We start from the raw sequence: 15,414 nt of genomic DNA on the forward strand, positions 1-15,414 counted from the left end.
CTGTTAGTACTACTGTAGTAAATGACTGTTAGTAGTACTACTGTAGTAAATGACTGTTAGTAGCACTACTGTAGTAAATGACAGTTAGTACTACTGTAGTAAATGACTTAGTAGTACTACTGTAGAAAATGACTGTTATGTAGTACTACTGTAGTAAATGACTGTTAGTAGTACTACTGTAGTAAATGACTGTTAGTAGTACTACTGTAGTAAATGACTGTTAGTAGTACTACTGTAGTAAATGACTGTTAGTAGTACTACTGTAGTAAATGACAGTTAGTACTACTGTAGTAAATGACTTAGTAGTACTACTGTAGAAAATGACTGTTAGTAGTACTACTAAGTACTACTAAGTACTACGACTGTAATAAATGACTTAAGTAGTACTACTGTAGTAAATGACTGTTAAGTAGTACTACTGTAGTAAATGACTGTTAGTAGTACTACTGTAGAAAATGACTTAGTACTACTGTAGTAAATGACTGTTAGTAGTACTACTGTAGTAAATGACTGTTAGTAGTACTACTGTAGTAAATGACTTAGTAGTACTACTGTAGTAAATGACGGTTAGTAGTACTACTGTAGTAAATGACTGTTAGAAGTATTACTGTAGTAAATGACTGTTAGTAGTACTACTGTAGTAAATGACTGTTAGTAGTACTACTGTAGTAAATGACAGTTAGTACTACTGTAGTAAATGACTTAGTAGTACTACTGTAGAAAATGACTGTTATGTAGTACTACTATAGTAAATGACTGCTAGTAGTACTACTGTAGTAAATGACTTAGTAGTACTACTAAGTACTACGACTGTAGTAAATGACTGTTAAGTAGTACTATTGTAGTAAATGACTTAGTAGTACTACTGTAGTAAATGACAGTTAGTACTACTGTAGTAAATGACTGTTAGTAGTACTACTGTAGAAAATGACTGTTATGTAGTACTACTGTAGTAAATGACTGTTAAGTAGTACTACTGTAGTACATGACTGTTAAGTAGTACTACTGTATTACATGACTGTTAAGTAGTACTACTGTAGTAAATGACTGTTATGTAGTACTACTGTAGTAAATGACTTATGTAGTACTACTGTAGTAAATGACTGTTAGTTGAACTACCTTGTAGTAAATGACTGTTAGTAGTACTACTGTAGTAAATGACTGTTAGTAGTACTACTGTAGTAAATGACTGTTAGTAGTACTACTGTAGTAAATGACTGTTAGTGGTACTACTGTAGTAAATGACAGTTAGTACTACTGTAGTAAATGACTTTGTAGTACTACTGTAGAAAATGACTTATGTAGTACTACTGTAGTAAATGACAGTTAGTACTACTGTAGTAAATGACTGTTAGTAGTACTACTGTAGTAAATGACTGTTAGTAGTACTACTGTAGAAAATGACTGTTAGTACTACTGTAGTAAATGACTGTTAGTAGTACTACTGTAGAAAATGACTGTTATGTAGTACTACTGTAGTAAATGACTGTTAAGTAGTACTACTGTAGTACATGACTGTTAAGTAGTACTACTGTATTACATGACTGTTAAGTAGTACTACTGTAGTAAATGACTGTTATGTAGTACTACTGTAGTAAATGACTGTTAGTTGAACTACTGTAGTAAATGACTGTTAGTAGTACTACTGTAGTAAATGACTGTTAGTAGTACTACTGTAGTAAATGACTGTTAGTAGTACTACTGTAGTAAATGACTGTTAGTAGTACTACTGTAGTAAATGACTGTTAGTGGTACTACTGTAGTAAATGACAGTTAGTACTACTGTAGTAAATGACTTTGTAGTACTACTGTAGAAAATGACTTATGTAGTACTACTGTAGTAAATGACAGTTAGTACTACTGTAGTAAATGACTGTTAGTAGTACTACTGTAGTAAATGACTGTTAGTAGTACTACTGTAGAAAATGACTGTTAGTACTACTGTAGTAAATGACTGTTAGTAGTACTACTGTAGTAAATGACTGTTAGTAGTACTACTAAGTACTACTAAGTAATACGACTGTAGTAAATGACTTAAGTAGTACTACTGTAGTAAATGACTGTTAGTACTACTGTAGTAAATGACTGTTAGTAGTACTACTGTAGTAAATGACTGTTAGTGGTACTACTGTAGTAAATGACAGTTAGTACTACTGTAGTAAATGACTTTGTAGTACTACTGTAGAAAATGACTTATGTAGTACTACTGTAGTAAATGACAGTTAGTACTACTGTAGTAAATGACTGTTAGTAGTACTACTGTAGTAAATGACTGTTAGTAGTACTACTGTAGAAAATGACTGTTAGTACTACTGTAGTAAATGACTGTTAGTAGTACTACTGTAGTAAATGACTGTTAGTAGTACTACTAAGTACTACTAAGTAATACGACTGTAGTAAATGACTTAAGTAGTACTACTGTAGTAAATGACTGTTAGTACTACTGTAGTAAATGACTGTTAGTAGTACTACTGTAGTAAATGACTGTTAGTACTACTGTAGTAAATGACTTATGTAGTACTACTGTAGTAAATGACTGTTAGTACTACTGTAGTAAATGACTGTTAGTAGTACTACTGTAGTAAATGACTGTTAGTAGCACTACTGTAGTAAATGACAGTTAGTACTACTGTAGTAAATGACTTAGTAGTACTACTGTAGAAAATGACTGTTATGTAGTACTACTGTAGTAAATGACTGCTAGTAGTACTACTGTAGTAAATGACTGCTAAGTAGTACTACTGTAGTAAATGACTGTTAGTAGTACTACTGTAGAAAATGACTGTTAGTAGTACTACTGTAGTAAATGACTGTTAGTAGTACTACTGTAGTAAATGACTGTTAGTAGTACTACTGTAGTAAATGACTGTTAAGTAGTACTACTGTAGTAAATGACTGTTAGTAGTACTACTGTAGTAAATGACTGTTAAGTAGTACTACTGTAGTAAATGACTGTTATGTAGTACTACTAAAGTAAATGACTGTTAGTGGTACTACTGTAGTAAATGACTGTTAGTAGTACTACTGTAGTAAATGACTGTTAGTAGTACTACTGTAGTAAATGACTGTTAAGTAGTACTACTGTAGTAAATGACTGTTAGTAGTACTACTGTAGTAAATGACTGTTAGTAATATTACTGTAGAAAATGACTGTTAGTAGTACTACTGTAGTAAATGACTGTTAGTAGTACTACTTTAGTAAATGACTGTTAGTAGTACCACTAAGTACTACTAAGTACTACTACTGTAGTAAATGACTGTTAGTAGTACTACTGTAGTAAATGACTGTTAGTGGTACTACTGTAGTAAGTGACAGTTAGTACTACTGTAGTAAATGACTTTGTAGTACTACTGTAGAAAATGACTTATGTAGTACTACTGTAGTAAATGACAGTTAGTACTACTGTAGTAAATGACTGTTAGTAGTACTACTGTAGTAAATGACTGTTAGTAGTACTACTGTAGAAAATGACTGTTAGTACTACTGTAGTAAATGACTGTTAGTAGTACTACTGTAGTAAATGACTGTTAGTAGTACTACTAAGTACTACTAAGTAATACGACTGTAGTAAATGACTTAAGTAGTACTACTGTAGTAAATGACTGTTAGTACTACTGTAGTAAATGACTGTTAGTAGTACTACTGTAGTAAATGACTGTTAGTACTACTGTAGTAAATGACTTATGTAGTACTACTGTAGTAAATGACTATTAGTACTACTGTAGTAAATGACTGTTAGTAGTACTACTGTAGTAAATGACTGTTAGTAGCACTACTGTAGTAAATGACAGTTAGTACTACTGTAGTAAATGACTTAGTAGTACTACTGTAGAAAATGACTGTTATGTAGTACTACTGTAGTAAATGACTGTTAGTAGTACTACTGTAGTAAATGACTGTTAGTAGTACTACTGTAGTAAATGACTGTTAGTAGTACTACTGTAGTAAATGACTGTTGGTAGTACTACTGTAGTAAATGACAGTTAGTACTACTGTAGTAAATGACTTAGTAGTACTACTGTAGAAAATGACTGTTAGTAGTACTACTAAGTACTACTAAGTACTACGACTGTAATAAATGACTTAAGTAGTACTACTGTAGTAAATGACTGTTAAGTAGTACTACTGTAGTAAATGAATGTTAGTAGTACTACTGTAGAAAATGACTTAGTACTACTGTAGTAAATGACTGTTAGTAGTACTACTGTAGTAAATGACTGTTATTAGTACTACTGTAGTAAATGACTGTTAGTAGTACTACTGTAGTAAATGACTGTTAGTAGTACTACTGTAGTAAATGACGGTTAGTAGTACTACTGTAGTAAATGACTGTTAGAAGTATTACTGTAGTAAATGACTGTTAGTAGTACTACTGTAGTAAATGACTGTTAGTAGTACTACTGTAGTAAATGACAGTTAGTACTACTGTAGTAAATGACTTAGTAGTACTACTGTAGAAAATGACTGTTATGTAGTACTACTATAGTAAATGACTGCTAGTAGTACTACTGTAGTAAATGACTTAGTAGTACTACTAAGTACTACGACTGTAGTAAATGACTGTTAAGTAGTACTATTGTAGTAAATGACTTAGTAGTACTACTGTAGTAAATGACAGTTAGTACTACTGTAGTAAATGACTGTTAGTAGTACTACTGTAGAAAATGACTGTTATGTAGTACTACTGTAGTAAATGACTGTTAAGTAGTACTACTGTAGTACATGACTGTTAAGTAGTACTACTGTATTACATGACTGTTAAGTAGTACTACTGTAGTAAATGACTGTTATGTAGTACTACTGTAGTAAATGACTTATGTAGTACTACTGTAGTAAATGACTGTTAGTTGAACTACCTTGTAGTAAATGACTGTTAGTAGTACTACTGTAGTAAATGACTGTTAGTAGTACTACTGTAGTAAATGACTGTTAGTAGTACTACTGTAGTAAATGACTGTTAGTGGTACTACTGTAGTAAATGACAGTTAGTACTACTGTAGTAAATGACTTTGTAGTACTACTGTAGAAAATGACTTATGTAGTACTACTGTAGTAAATGACAGTTAGTACTACTGTAGTAAATGACTGTTAGTAGTACTACTGTAGTAAATGACTGTTAGTAGTACTACTGTAGAAAATGACTGTTAGTACTACTGTAGTAAATGACTGTTAGTAGTACTACTGTAGAAAATGACTGTTATGTAGTACTACTGTAGTAAATGACTGTTAAGTAGTACTACTGTAGTACATGACTGTTAAGTAGTACTACTGTATTACATGACTGTTAAGTAGTACTACTGTAGTAAATGACTGTTATGTAGTACTACTGTAGTAAATGACTTATGTAGTACTACTGTAGTAAATGACTGTTAGTTGAACTACTGTAGTAAATGACTGTTAGTAGTACTACTGTAGTAAATGACTGTTAGTAGTACTACTGTAGTAAATGACTGTTAGTAGTACTACTGTAGTAAATGACTGTTAGTGGTACTACTGTAGTAAATGACAGTTAGTACTACTGTAGTAAATGACTTTGTAGTACTACTGTAGAAAATGACTTATGTAGTACTACTGTAGTAAATGACAGTTAGTACTACTGTAGTAAATGACTGTTAGTAGTACTACTGTAGTAAATGACTGTTAGTAGTACTACTGTAGAAAATGACTGTTAGTACTACTGTAGTAAATGACTGTTAGTAGTACTACTGTAGTAAATGACTGTTAGTAGTACTACTAAGTACTACTAAGTAATACGACTGTAGTAAATGACTTAAGTAGTACTACTGTAGTAAATGACTGTTAGTACTACTGTAGTAAATGACTGTTAGTAGTACTACTGTAGTAAATGACTGTTAGTGGTACTACTGTAGTAAATGACAGTACTACTGTAGTAAATGACTTTGTAGTACTACTGTAGAAAATGACTTATGTAGTACTACTGTAGTAAATGACAGTTAGTACTACTGTAGTAAATGACTGTTAGTAGTACTACTGTAGTAAATGACTGTTAGTAGTACTACTGTAGAAAATGACTGTTAGTACTACTGTAGTAAATGACTGTTAGTAGTACTACTGTAGTAAATGACTGTTAGTAGTACTACTAAGTACTACTAAGTAATACGACTGTAGTAAATGACTTAAGTAGTACTACTGTAGTAAATGACTGTTAGTACTACTGTAGTAAATGACTGTTAGTAGTACTACTGTAGTAAATGACTGTTAGTACTACTGTAGTAAATGACTTATGTAGTACTACTGTAGTAAATGACTGTTAGTACTACTGTAGTAAATGACTGTTAGTAGTACTACTGTAGTAAATGACTGTTAGTAGCACTACTGTAGTAAATGACAGTTAGTACTACTGTAGTAAATGACTTAGTAGTACTACTGTAGAAAATGACTGTTATGTAGTACTACTGTAGTAAATGACTGCTAGTAGTACTACTGTAGTAAATGACTGCTAAGTAGTACTACTGTAGTAAATGACTGTTAGTAGTACTACTGTAGTAAATGACTGTTAGTAGCACTACTGTAGTAAATGACAGTTAGTACTACTGTAGTAAATGACTTAGTAGTACTACTGTAGAAAATGACTGTTATGTAGTACTACTGTAGTAAATGACTGTTAGTAGTACTACTGTAGTAAATGACTGTTAGTAGTACTACTGTAGTAAATGACTGTTAGTAGTACTACTGTAGTAAATGACTGTTAGTAGTACTACTGTAGTAAATGACAGTTAGTACTACTGTAGTAAATGACTTAGTAGTACTACTGTAGAAAATGACTGTTAGTAGTACTACTAAGTACTACTAAGTACTACGACTGTAATAAATGACTTAAGTAGTACTACTGTAGTAAATGACTGTTAAGTAGTACTACTGTAGTAAATGACTGTTAGTAGTACTACTGTAGAAAATGACTTAGTACTACTGTAGTAAATGACTGTTAGTAGTACTACTGTAGTAAATGACTGTTATTAGTACTACTGTAGTAAATGACTGTTAGTAGTACTACTGTAGTAAATGACTGTTAGTAGTACTACTGTAGTAAATGACGGTTAGTAGTACTACTGTAGTAAATGACTGTTAGAAGTATTACTGTAGTAAATGACTGTTAGTAGTACTACTGTAGTAAATGACTGTTAGTAGTACTACTGTAGTAAATGACAGTTAGTACTACTGTAGTAAATGACTTAGTAGTACTACTGTAGAAAATGACTGTTATGTAGTACTACTATAGTAAATGACTGCTAGTAGTACTACTGTAGTAAATGACTTAGTAGTACTACTAAGTACTACGACTGTAGTAAATGACTGTTAAGTAGTACTATTGTAGTAAATGACTTAGTAGTACTACTGTAGTAAATGACAGTTAGTACTACTGTAGTAAATGACTGTTAGTAGTACTACTGTAGAAAATGACTGTTATGTAGTACTACTGTAGTAAATGACTGTTAAGTAGTACTACTGTAGTACATGACTGTTAAGTAGTACTACTGTATTACATGACTGTTAAGTAGTACTACTGTAGTAAATGACTGTTATGTAGTACTACTGTAGTAAATGACTTATGTAGTACTACTGTAGTAAATGACTGTTAGTTGAACTACCTTGTAGTAAATGACTGTTAGTAGTACTACTGTAGTAAATGACTGTTAGTAGTACTACTGTAGTAAATGACTGTTAGTAGTACTACTGTAGTAAATGACTGTTAGTGGTACTACTGTAGTAAATGACAGTTAGTACTACTGTAGTAAATGACTTTGTAGTACTACTGTAGAAAATGACTTATGTAGTACTACTGTAGTAAATGACAGTTAGTACTACTGTAGTAAATGACTGTTAGTAGTACTACTGTAGTAAATGACTGTTAGTAGTACTACTGTAGAAAATGACTGTTAGTACTACTGTAGTAAATGACTGTTAGTAGTACTACTGTAGAAAATGACTGTTATGTAGTACTACTGTAGTAAATGACTGTTAAGTAGTACTACTGTAGTACATGACTGTTAAGTAGTACTACTGTATTACATGACTGTTAAGTAGTACTACTGTAGTAAATGACTGTTATGTAGTACTACTGTAGTAAATGACTTATGTAGTACTACTGTAGTAAATGACTGTTAGTTGAACTACTGTAGTAAATGACTGTTAGTAGTACTACTGTAGTAAATGACTGTTAGTAGTACTACTGTAGTAAATGACTGTTAGTAGTACTACTGTAGTAAATGACTGTTAGTGGTACTACTGTAGTAAATGACAGTTAGTACTACTGTAGTAAATGACTTTGTAGTACTACTGTAGAAAATGACTTATGTAGTACTACTGTAGTAAATGACAGTTAGTACTACTGTAGTAAATGACTGTTAGTAGTACTACTGTAGTAAATGACTGTTAGTAGTACTACTGTAGAAAATGACTGTTAGTACTACTGTAGTAAATGACTGTTAGTAGTACTACTGTAGTAAATGACTGTTAGTAGTACTACTAAGTACTACTAAGTAATACGACTGTAGTAAATGACTTAAGTAGTACTACTGTAGTAAATGACTGTTAGTACTACTGTAGTAAATGACTGTTAGTAGTACTACTGTAGTAAATGACTGTTAGTGGTACTACTGTAGTAAATGACAGTACTACTGTAGTAAATGACTTTGTAGTACTACTGTAGAAAATGACTTATGTAGTACTACTGTAGTAAATGACAGTTAGTACTACTGTAGTAAATGACTGTTAGTAGTACTACTGTAGTAAATGACTGTTAGTAGTACTACTGTAGAAAATGACTGTTAGTACTACTGTAGTAAATGACTGTTAGTAGTACTACTGTAGTAAATGACTGTTAGTAGTACTACTAAGTACTACTAAGTAATACGACTGTAGTAAATGACTTAAGTAGTACTACTGTAGTAAATGACTGTTAGTACTACTGTAGTAAATGACTGTTAGTAGTACTACTGTAGTAAATGAGTGTTAGTACTACTGTAGTAAATGACTGTTAGTACTACTGTAGTAAATGACTGTTAGTAGTACTACTGTAGTAAATGACTGTTAGTAGCACTACTGTAGTAAATGACAGTTAGTACTACTGTAGTAAATGACTTAGTAGTACTACTGTAGAAAATGACTGTTATGTAGTACTACTGTAGTAAATGACTGCTAGTAGTACTACTGTAGTAAATGACTGCTAAGTAGTACTACTGTAGTAAATGACTTATGTAGTACTACTGTAGAAAATGACTGTTAGTAGTACTACTGTAGTAAATGACTGTTAGTAGTACTACTGTAGTAAATGACTGTTAGTAGTACTACTGTAGTAAATGACTGTTAAGTAGTACTACTGTAGTAAATGACTGTTAGTAGTACTACTGTAGTAAATGACTGTTAAGAAGTACTACTGTAGTAAATGACTGTTATGTAGTACTACTAAAGTAAATGACTGTTAGTGGTACTACTGTAGTAAATGACTGTTAGTAGTACTACTGTAGTAAATGACTGTTAGTAGTACTACTGTAGTAAATGACTGTTAAGTAGTACTACTGTAGTAAATGACTGTTAGTAGTACTACTGTAGTAAATGACTGTTAGTAATATTACTGTAGAAAATGACTGTTAGTAGTACTACTGTAGTAAATGACTGTTAGTAGTACTACTTTAGTAAATGACTGTTAGTAGTACCACTAAGTACTACTAAGTACTACTACTGTAGTAAATGACTGTTAGTAGTACTACTGTAGTAAATGACTGTTAGTAGTACTACTGTAGAAAATGACTGTTAGTAGTACTACTGTAGTAAATGACTGTTAGTAGTACTACTGTAGTAAATGACTGTTAGTAGTACTACTAAGTACTAGTAAGTACTACGACTGTAGTAAATTAATGTTAAGTAGTACTACTGTAGTAAATGACTGTTAAGTAGTACTACTGTAGTAAATGACTTTTAAGTAGTACTACTGTAGTAAATGACTGTTAGTAGTACTACTGTAGTAAATGACTGTTAGTAGTACTACTGTAGTAAATGACTGTTAGTAGTACTACTTTAGTAAATGACTGTTAGTAGTACCACTAAGTACTACTAAGTACTACTACTGTAGTAAATGACTGTTAGTAGTACTACTGTAGTAAATGACTGTTAAGTAGTACTACTGTAGTAAATGACTGTTAGGTAGTACTACTGTAGTAAATGACTGTTAGTAGTACTACTGTAGAAAATGACTGTTAGTAGTACTACTGTAGTAAATGACTGTTTAATTAGTACTACTGTAGTAAATGACTGTTAAGTAGTACTACTGTAGTAAATGACTGTTAGTAGTACTACTGTAGTAAATGACTGTTATGTAGTACTGTACTACTGTCACCACTCAGCTCTGCTCCAGTTTGTACAGCTGCTTTAGTTTTCTTTTCTCCACCTTTCCTCTCATCCAAAGCACGTCCACTTCAGTCTAAACACAGAAGCGTGTGAACAACGTGACGTGCGGCGTGACGTTGTGGGCTACAGAAAGCGTTGTGCATCTAAACCGGTCTTGACAATACATTTCTTTTGAGGCGACTTTTTACAGTCCCGGTATGCAAAGGGATAAAATTTAAGAGTGAGCATACTGGCCCATTTAAAGCACTGAGTACGCGTCTGACAACACAAGCCATGAAATATGAGCCACTCAGATATACACATCCGTCTCCTTCACTTCTTTGTGTTTATGTTTGATGCAAACTCACTGTTGGTCAGCTGATAGGTTCGAGCATTCGCTCTGAGCCAGCTGATGGCCAGATGAGCCGATTCTTTCATCACATCTCCCAGTTGACCCGTCAGAGTCAGCTGACCCTCTCCCTCCATGCGACTGGCCTCCACGAACATGATCTCCCCTCCAAGTGGCGTCCAGGCCAGGCCGAGCGCAACGCCTGGCAGGGTAAGTCGCTCTGACACCTTCAAAAAACAAAAAAAAACTTGTCTGTGAAGCTGAAAAATGATCTGTAAACAGCGCAGGGTGGACGTAGACTCATCCTGACCAGAAGAAAAGAAGATAAGACCTGATATATGAAGAGAATGTTTTCATGAAGAGCAGCTGATGTGGAGCAAGAAGACATCTTTAAAGCTGCTTTTATGTTCAAGCTGCGACAAAGTTCTCCGAGTTCCACAAAGTCAAGTCACGCGTGTTAAAAAGGCCCAGAACTGAGGCCGGTCCTGGTACTGGGTTGCTTGTTTGGAAGACGGAGAAACACACCACGAGTGGTAATGAGCTCTCATGCTGCTTCATACCAGACATCGCACTTACCTCCATTTCAAACAGAGGGGGTCCCAGGATGTCTTTCAGAGCGAGCTGATCAATGACGATGGGCATCTCAGGGGGTGCCACCTGAATGTCTGAGAACACACAGCATCGCACGTTAACATCTGTCAAGCTCATAAAATCATCGTCATTCAAATTTATATGCTCATTAGTGCACGTTGTAGCACTAATGAGCAACTGATAACTAATCTGCAGCTTTACTTTATTCTTAACAGGACTGAGCAGGAAACATTTTAATAGCTTGTTTGTCTGTATTGCCTCAAAATGCAACAAATTAAATTAAAATTAAATTAAATTCATATGAATTTTAAAGCAAAAAGTGTTGGTTTGTGTTTCAGCTTTTAAAACAAATCAGCTGTCATTGCGATGCCAGGTGTGGATTCACATGACTGCACAGTTTGACTGATTCCAGCTGATGTTCTGGTCCTACATCCATCTTATATGGATCCACCATCAGATTCCAGATCAATTGATAATAAATCCACGGTGTCTGGGCTACATTGTGGTGTTTGTTACATGTTTGTTCTCTTGTAGTGATGAAAAGTTCTTCCTGTTCTAGATGGTAATATCCAGGATGTCGTTCCTGTTCCGGATGGTGGTATCCAGAATGTCATTCCTGTTCTGGATGGTAGTATCCAGAATGTGGTTGCTGTTCTGGATGGTAGTATCCAGAATGTCGTTCCTGTTCTCGATGGTAGGATCCAGAATGTTGTTCCTGTTCTGAATGGTAGTATCCAGAATGTCGTTCTTGTTCTAGATGGTGGTATCCAGAATGTCGTTCTTGTCCTGGATGGTGGTATCCAGGATGTCGTTCCTGTTCTCGATGGTAGGATCCAGAATGTTGTTCCTGTTCTGAATGGTAGTATCCAGAACGTCGTTCCTGTTCTGGATGATAGTATCCAGAATGTCGTTCCTGTTCTCGATGGTAGTATCCAGAATGTCGTTCCTGTTCCAGATGGTAGTATCCAGAATGTCGTTCCTGTTCCAGATGGTAGTATCCAGAATGTTGTTCCTGTTCCGGATGGTAGTATCCAGACTGTTGTTCCTGTTCCGGATTGTAGTATCCAGAATGTCGTTCTTGTTCTGGATGGTGCTATCCAGAATGTCGTTCCTGTTCTCGATGGTAGGATCCAGAATGTTGTTCCTGTTCTGAATGGTAGTATCCAGAACGTCGTTCCTGTTCTGGATGGTAGTATCCAGAATGTCGTTCTTGTTCTAGATGGTAATATCCAGAATGTCGTTCCTGTTCCGGATGGTAGTATCCAGAATGTTGTTCTTGTTCCGGATGGTAGTATCCAGAATGTTGTTCCTGTTCCGGATTGTAGTATCAAGAATGTTGTTCCTGTTCTGGATTGTAGTATCCAGAATGTCGTTCCTGTTTTGGATGGTAGTATCCAGAATGTGGTTCCTGTTCTGGATGGTAGTATCCAGAACGTTATCAGGATTCACATTCATCTTTGATATCTTGTAAAACTTGTTGGGAACTTCTCCTGGATTTTCTGCAGCCAGATGCCAATCTGGATCATTTCCAACATTAATGGAATCTAAGTTAGACCAAAATCGGTTCTCAGAAAAATAATCATGTAAATCTCTGCAGTAGGTTTTGCATAAAGTTGCAAACAGACACACAAACACACATAGAAGCAGTAATAATAACATTGTATAAAGCTAGAAAGGATTCTTGAATAGGTTTCTGAAGAGCTGAATTAAAGCTTGGTGGGCGGTTCCTACCATCGCCATCTTGGCAGGGCCATGCGTGTCGTCTCTCCCGGAAAATACAAATATAGGCAAAGAGGTGGAGCTGAGAGGGGGGCTGTAAGGGTCATGGAGGATGATTGACATCAAGCGAACTCCCAAGCTTTCTGTAGCTAAGAGCTAACCGAGCTAACCTGGTTAAACGGAGATAACCAGCTAACGGAGGTAAGTCAGCTAAAGCTACGTCACGTTGTTTATCGGCTAAAAACTGCAGTTGTTCTACGTTCTTGTTACTTGAAGCAAGAGACCTGTCAATCAAAAGGACACACCCCTAAATATGGCAAAATTCAAGATTAAATTACTTTTAAACGGGCGAGTTAGAAAAAAAATTCACTCCCCCCACAGTTGTCATGAAGGTAAACCTGACCTATTAAACCTAAAATGGATTTTTTTTTTTTTTGTAACCAGGCTGTGTGTATTTCTGCTGTGAAGTTGGTCTTTTTAACATGGGAGTCTATGGGGATTTGCTCTGTTTTGGAGCCCCTTGTGGATGAAGAGGGTACTGCAGTTTTATGCACTTCTGCATAGGTTTCACTCTTAACCCCCAAAGGCTCCGTCCATCTTTCATATACGGTCTATGGTACATAAGTATGCCTGCATATTTATATTTTTTCCATTTAATTTTATTTTAAACTGAAAACTAAGTGATTAATGTAAAAACTGTAAGCAAATGGAGGGGGGAATAATTCTGCTTCTACTTTCTTTTGTTACTTGTTTTAGTTATTCTGTTTATTCAATTCTATTAATTTTTTAGATTGAAATAAAAGCATATCAATAATCCCACTACATGCCAACAGGGCAATGGAAAGCCAGTTCCAGATCTGACAAGTGCTGATTAGCATACAAATGCTGAATGGTGGACGTGTGTCTGTTGGCTAGAAAGGCGATCCAGATGGTGGCTACATCTCACTGATAAACATGACAACAACACAAGCTTTTTTTGTCTGTGTTGGAAAAACCAGTAACAGTTACAGGAAAGACCTACACTGTTGTACGGAAGAGTACGCAGCCTCATCACTATGGAGTAATGGAGTAACTGACATAGCAGCAGAAAAGTGATGGGTACAGACGACATGACAGGACGGACGGGACGTCAAAGCCATCTCATGGAAAACACAAAGGATGATGCAGACATCTGTTGCCTGGCATCCTGTTTTTATGTTGCAGACAACCTGAACGAGCCAGTTCCGACCCGGCAGACACATCAGGTCTTACGCCGCTCCGTAACAGAAAACACACACAGGTGTTTTTGCTTACTGCTATCATTACCGCCTCCCTGCAGGACGATGCTGCTGCACACTAAAGCTAAACCTGACTGACATCTCTGTCAGGACTTACTCCAGCATCACTGCGTCATGGCAACGTTTCGACCCTTCCATCAACCTGACGGCAACTCGTCTTCGCGATGGAGAGTGAAACTGAAGATGAAGTATTACTAGCATGTCTGAGTCGGAACGATGTCAGAGGCCGTCGGTAACCTCTGGCTTCTTCTGGGTTAATTACAAGTAAATAATTACAAAAAATTAACTGGTTTAAAAAAATGAAGGAATCTAATCAGAGTGGCTTCTAAACTTTGTCAGCGCAGCATTTCCTGGAACACCGATTACACTGGTGCACAGCATGGCTAACGACGATATTCAATGAGCTTCAAGACCCTTCCAGCAGCTTTGTATATCAAAAGTAAGTGGAAACATCTCTTGTGAGTTTTTTTGGTGTTATTGGAGAATTTTGGGGACGGACAGGAAAGCACGCATCGTTTACTGTTTTCAATAATGAGCGCTGCTCCGCCCCAAATGCAGGTTTAGGGGGCGGGGTTTTGGGCCCCGACCCCAAAACCTAGCAGCATCCAGCTCCAAAGCTGCAGTCAGAGCATCTCTGCACCACGACTAGACTGAATATGAAATATGTAAGGCATGTGGGCAACTCTGGTTCACAGTCCTGCAAGTGTTTCCCTGCTGCAACACACCTGACTTAATGAACAGGTATGTGCAGAGCTCAACATCAAACTCTGCACAAATCTGCTGATTGGCCACTGATTTGAGTCATGTGTTGCAGCAGGGAAACTCTGCGCCCATCGAGGATCAGAACTGCTCACCCCGAAGTAAAGTTTCCTCCAACTGATCCGTCCTGGTGTAATCAGTGAAGCGTGTAGGTGTAAACACGTAGAGGTAAACATACTTTAGCATGTTGCAGACTGTGAATCAAAGAGCAGCTGTGAGGTAAAGCACCTCAAATTTAACTTTCAGTCTGTTCAGTTTTGGCCAGAAAATTGTTTGTTTTATTTAAATAAAAAAGCAATTAAATGCAGTTTCTCTAGACATTAATATAGTTTACAACATTACTGTTGGTGTTTAATATTTCATATAATCCT

General features: G+C 35.5%; 1 protein-coding gene across 1 annotated transcript in view; it reads right to left on the bottom strand.

Annotated features, from left to right (window-relative positions):
- Positions 1-15,414, bottom strand: part of lonp2 (lon peptidase 2, peroxisomal) — an 84,190-nt gene that overhangs the window by 19,448 nt on the left and 49,328 nt on the right. The window contains exons 14-15 of the mRNA XM_079254814.1: positions 11,274-11,362; positions 10,717-10,924 (exon numbers count right to left, since the gene is read on the bottom strand). Of these exons, the coding sequence (XP_079110940.1) occupies positions 10,717-10,924; positions 11,274-11,362 (297 nt within the window). The remainder of the gene's footprint in view (positions 1-10,716; positions 10,925-11,273; positions 11,363-15,414) is intronic.

Source organism: Telmatherina bonti (assembly GCF_933228915.1).
Source record: "Telmatherina bonti genome assembly, chromosome: 2".
NCBI lineage: Eukaryota > Metazoa > Chordata > Actinopteri > Atheriniformes > Telmatherinidae > Telmatherina > Telmatherina bonti.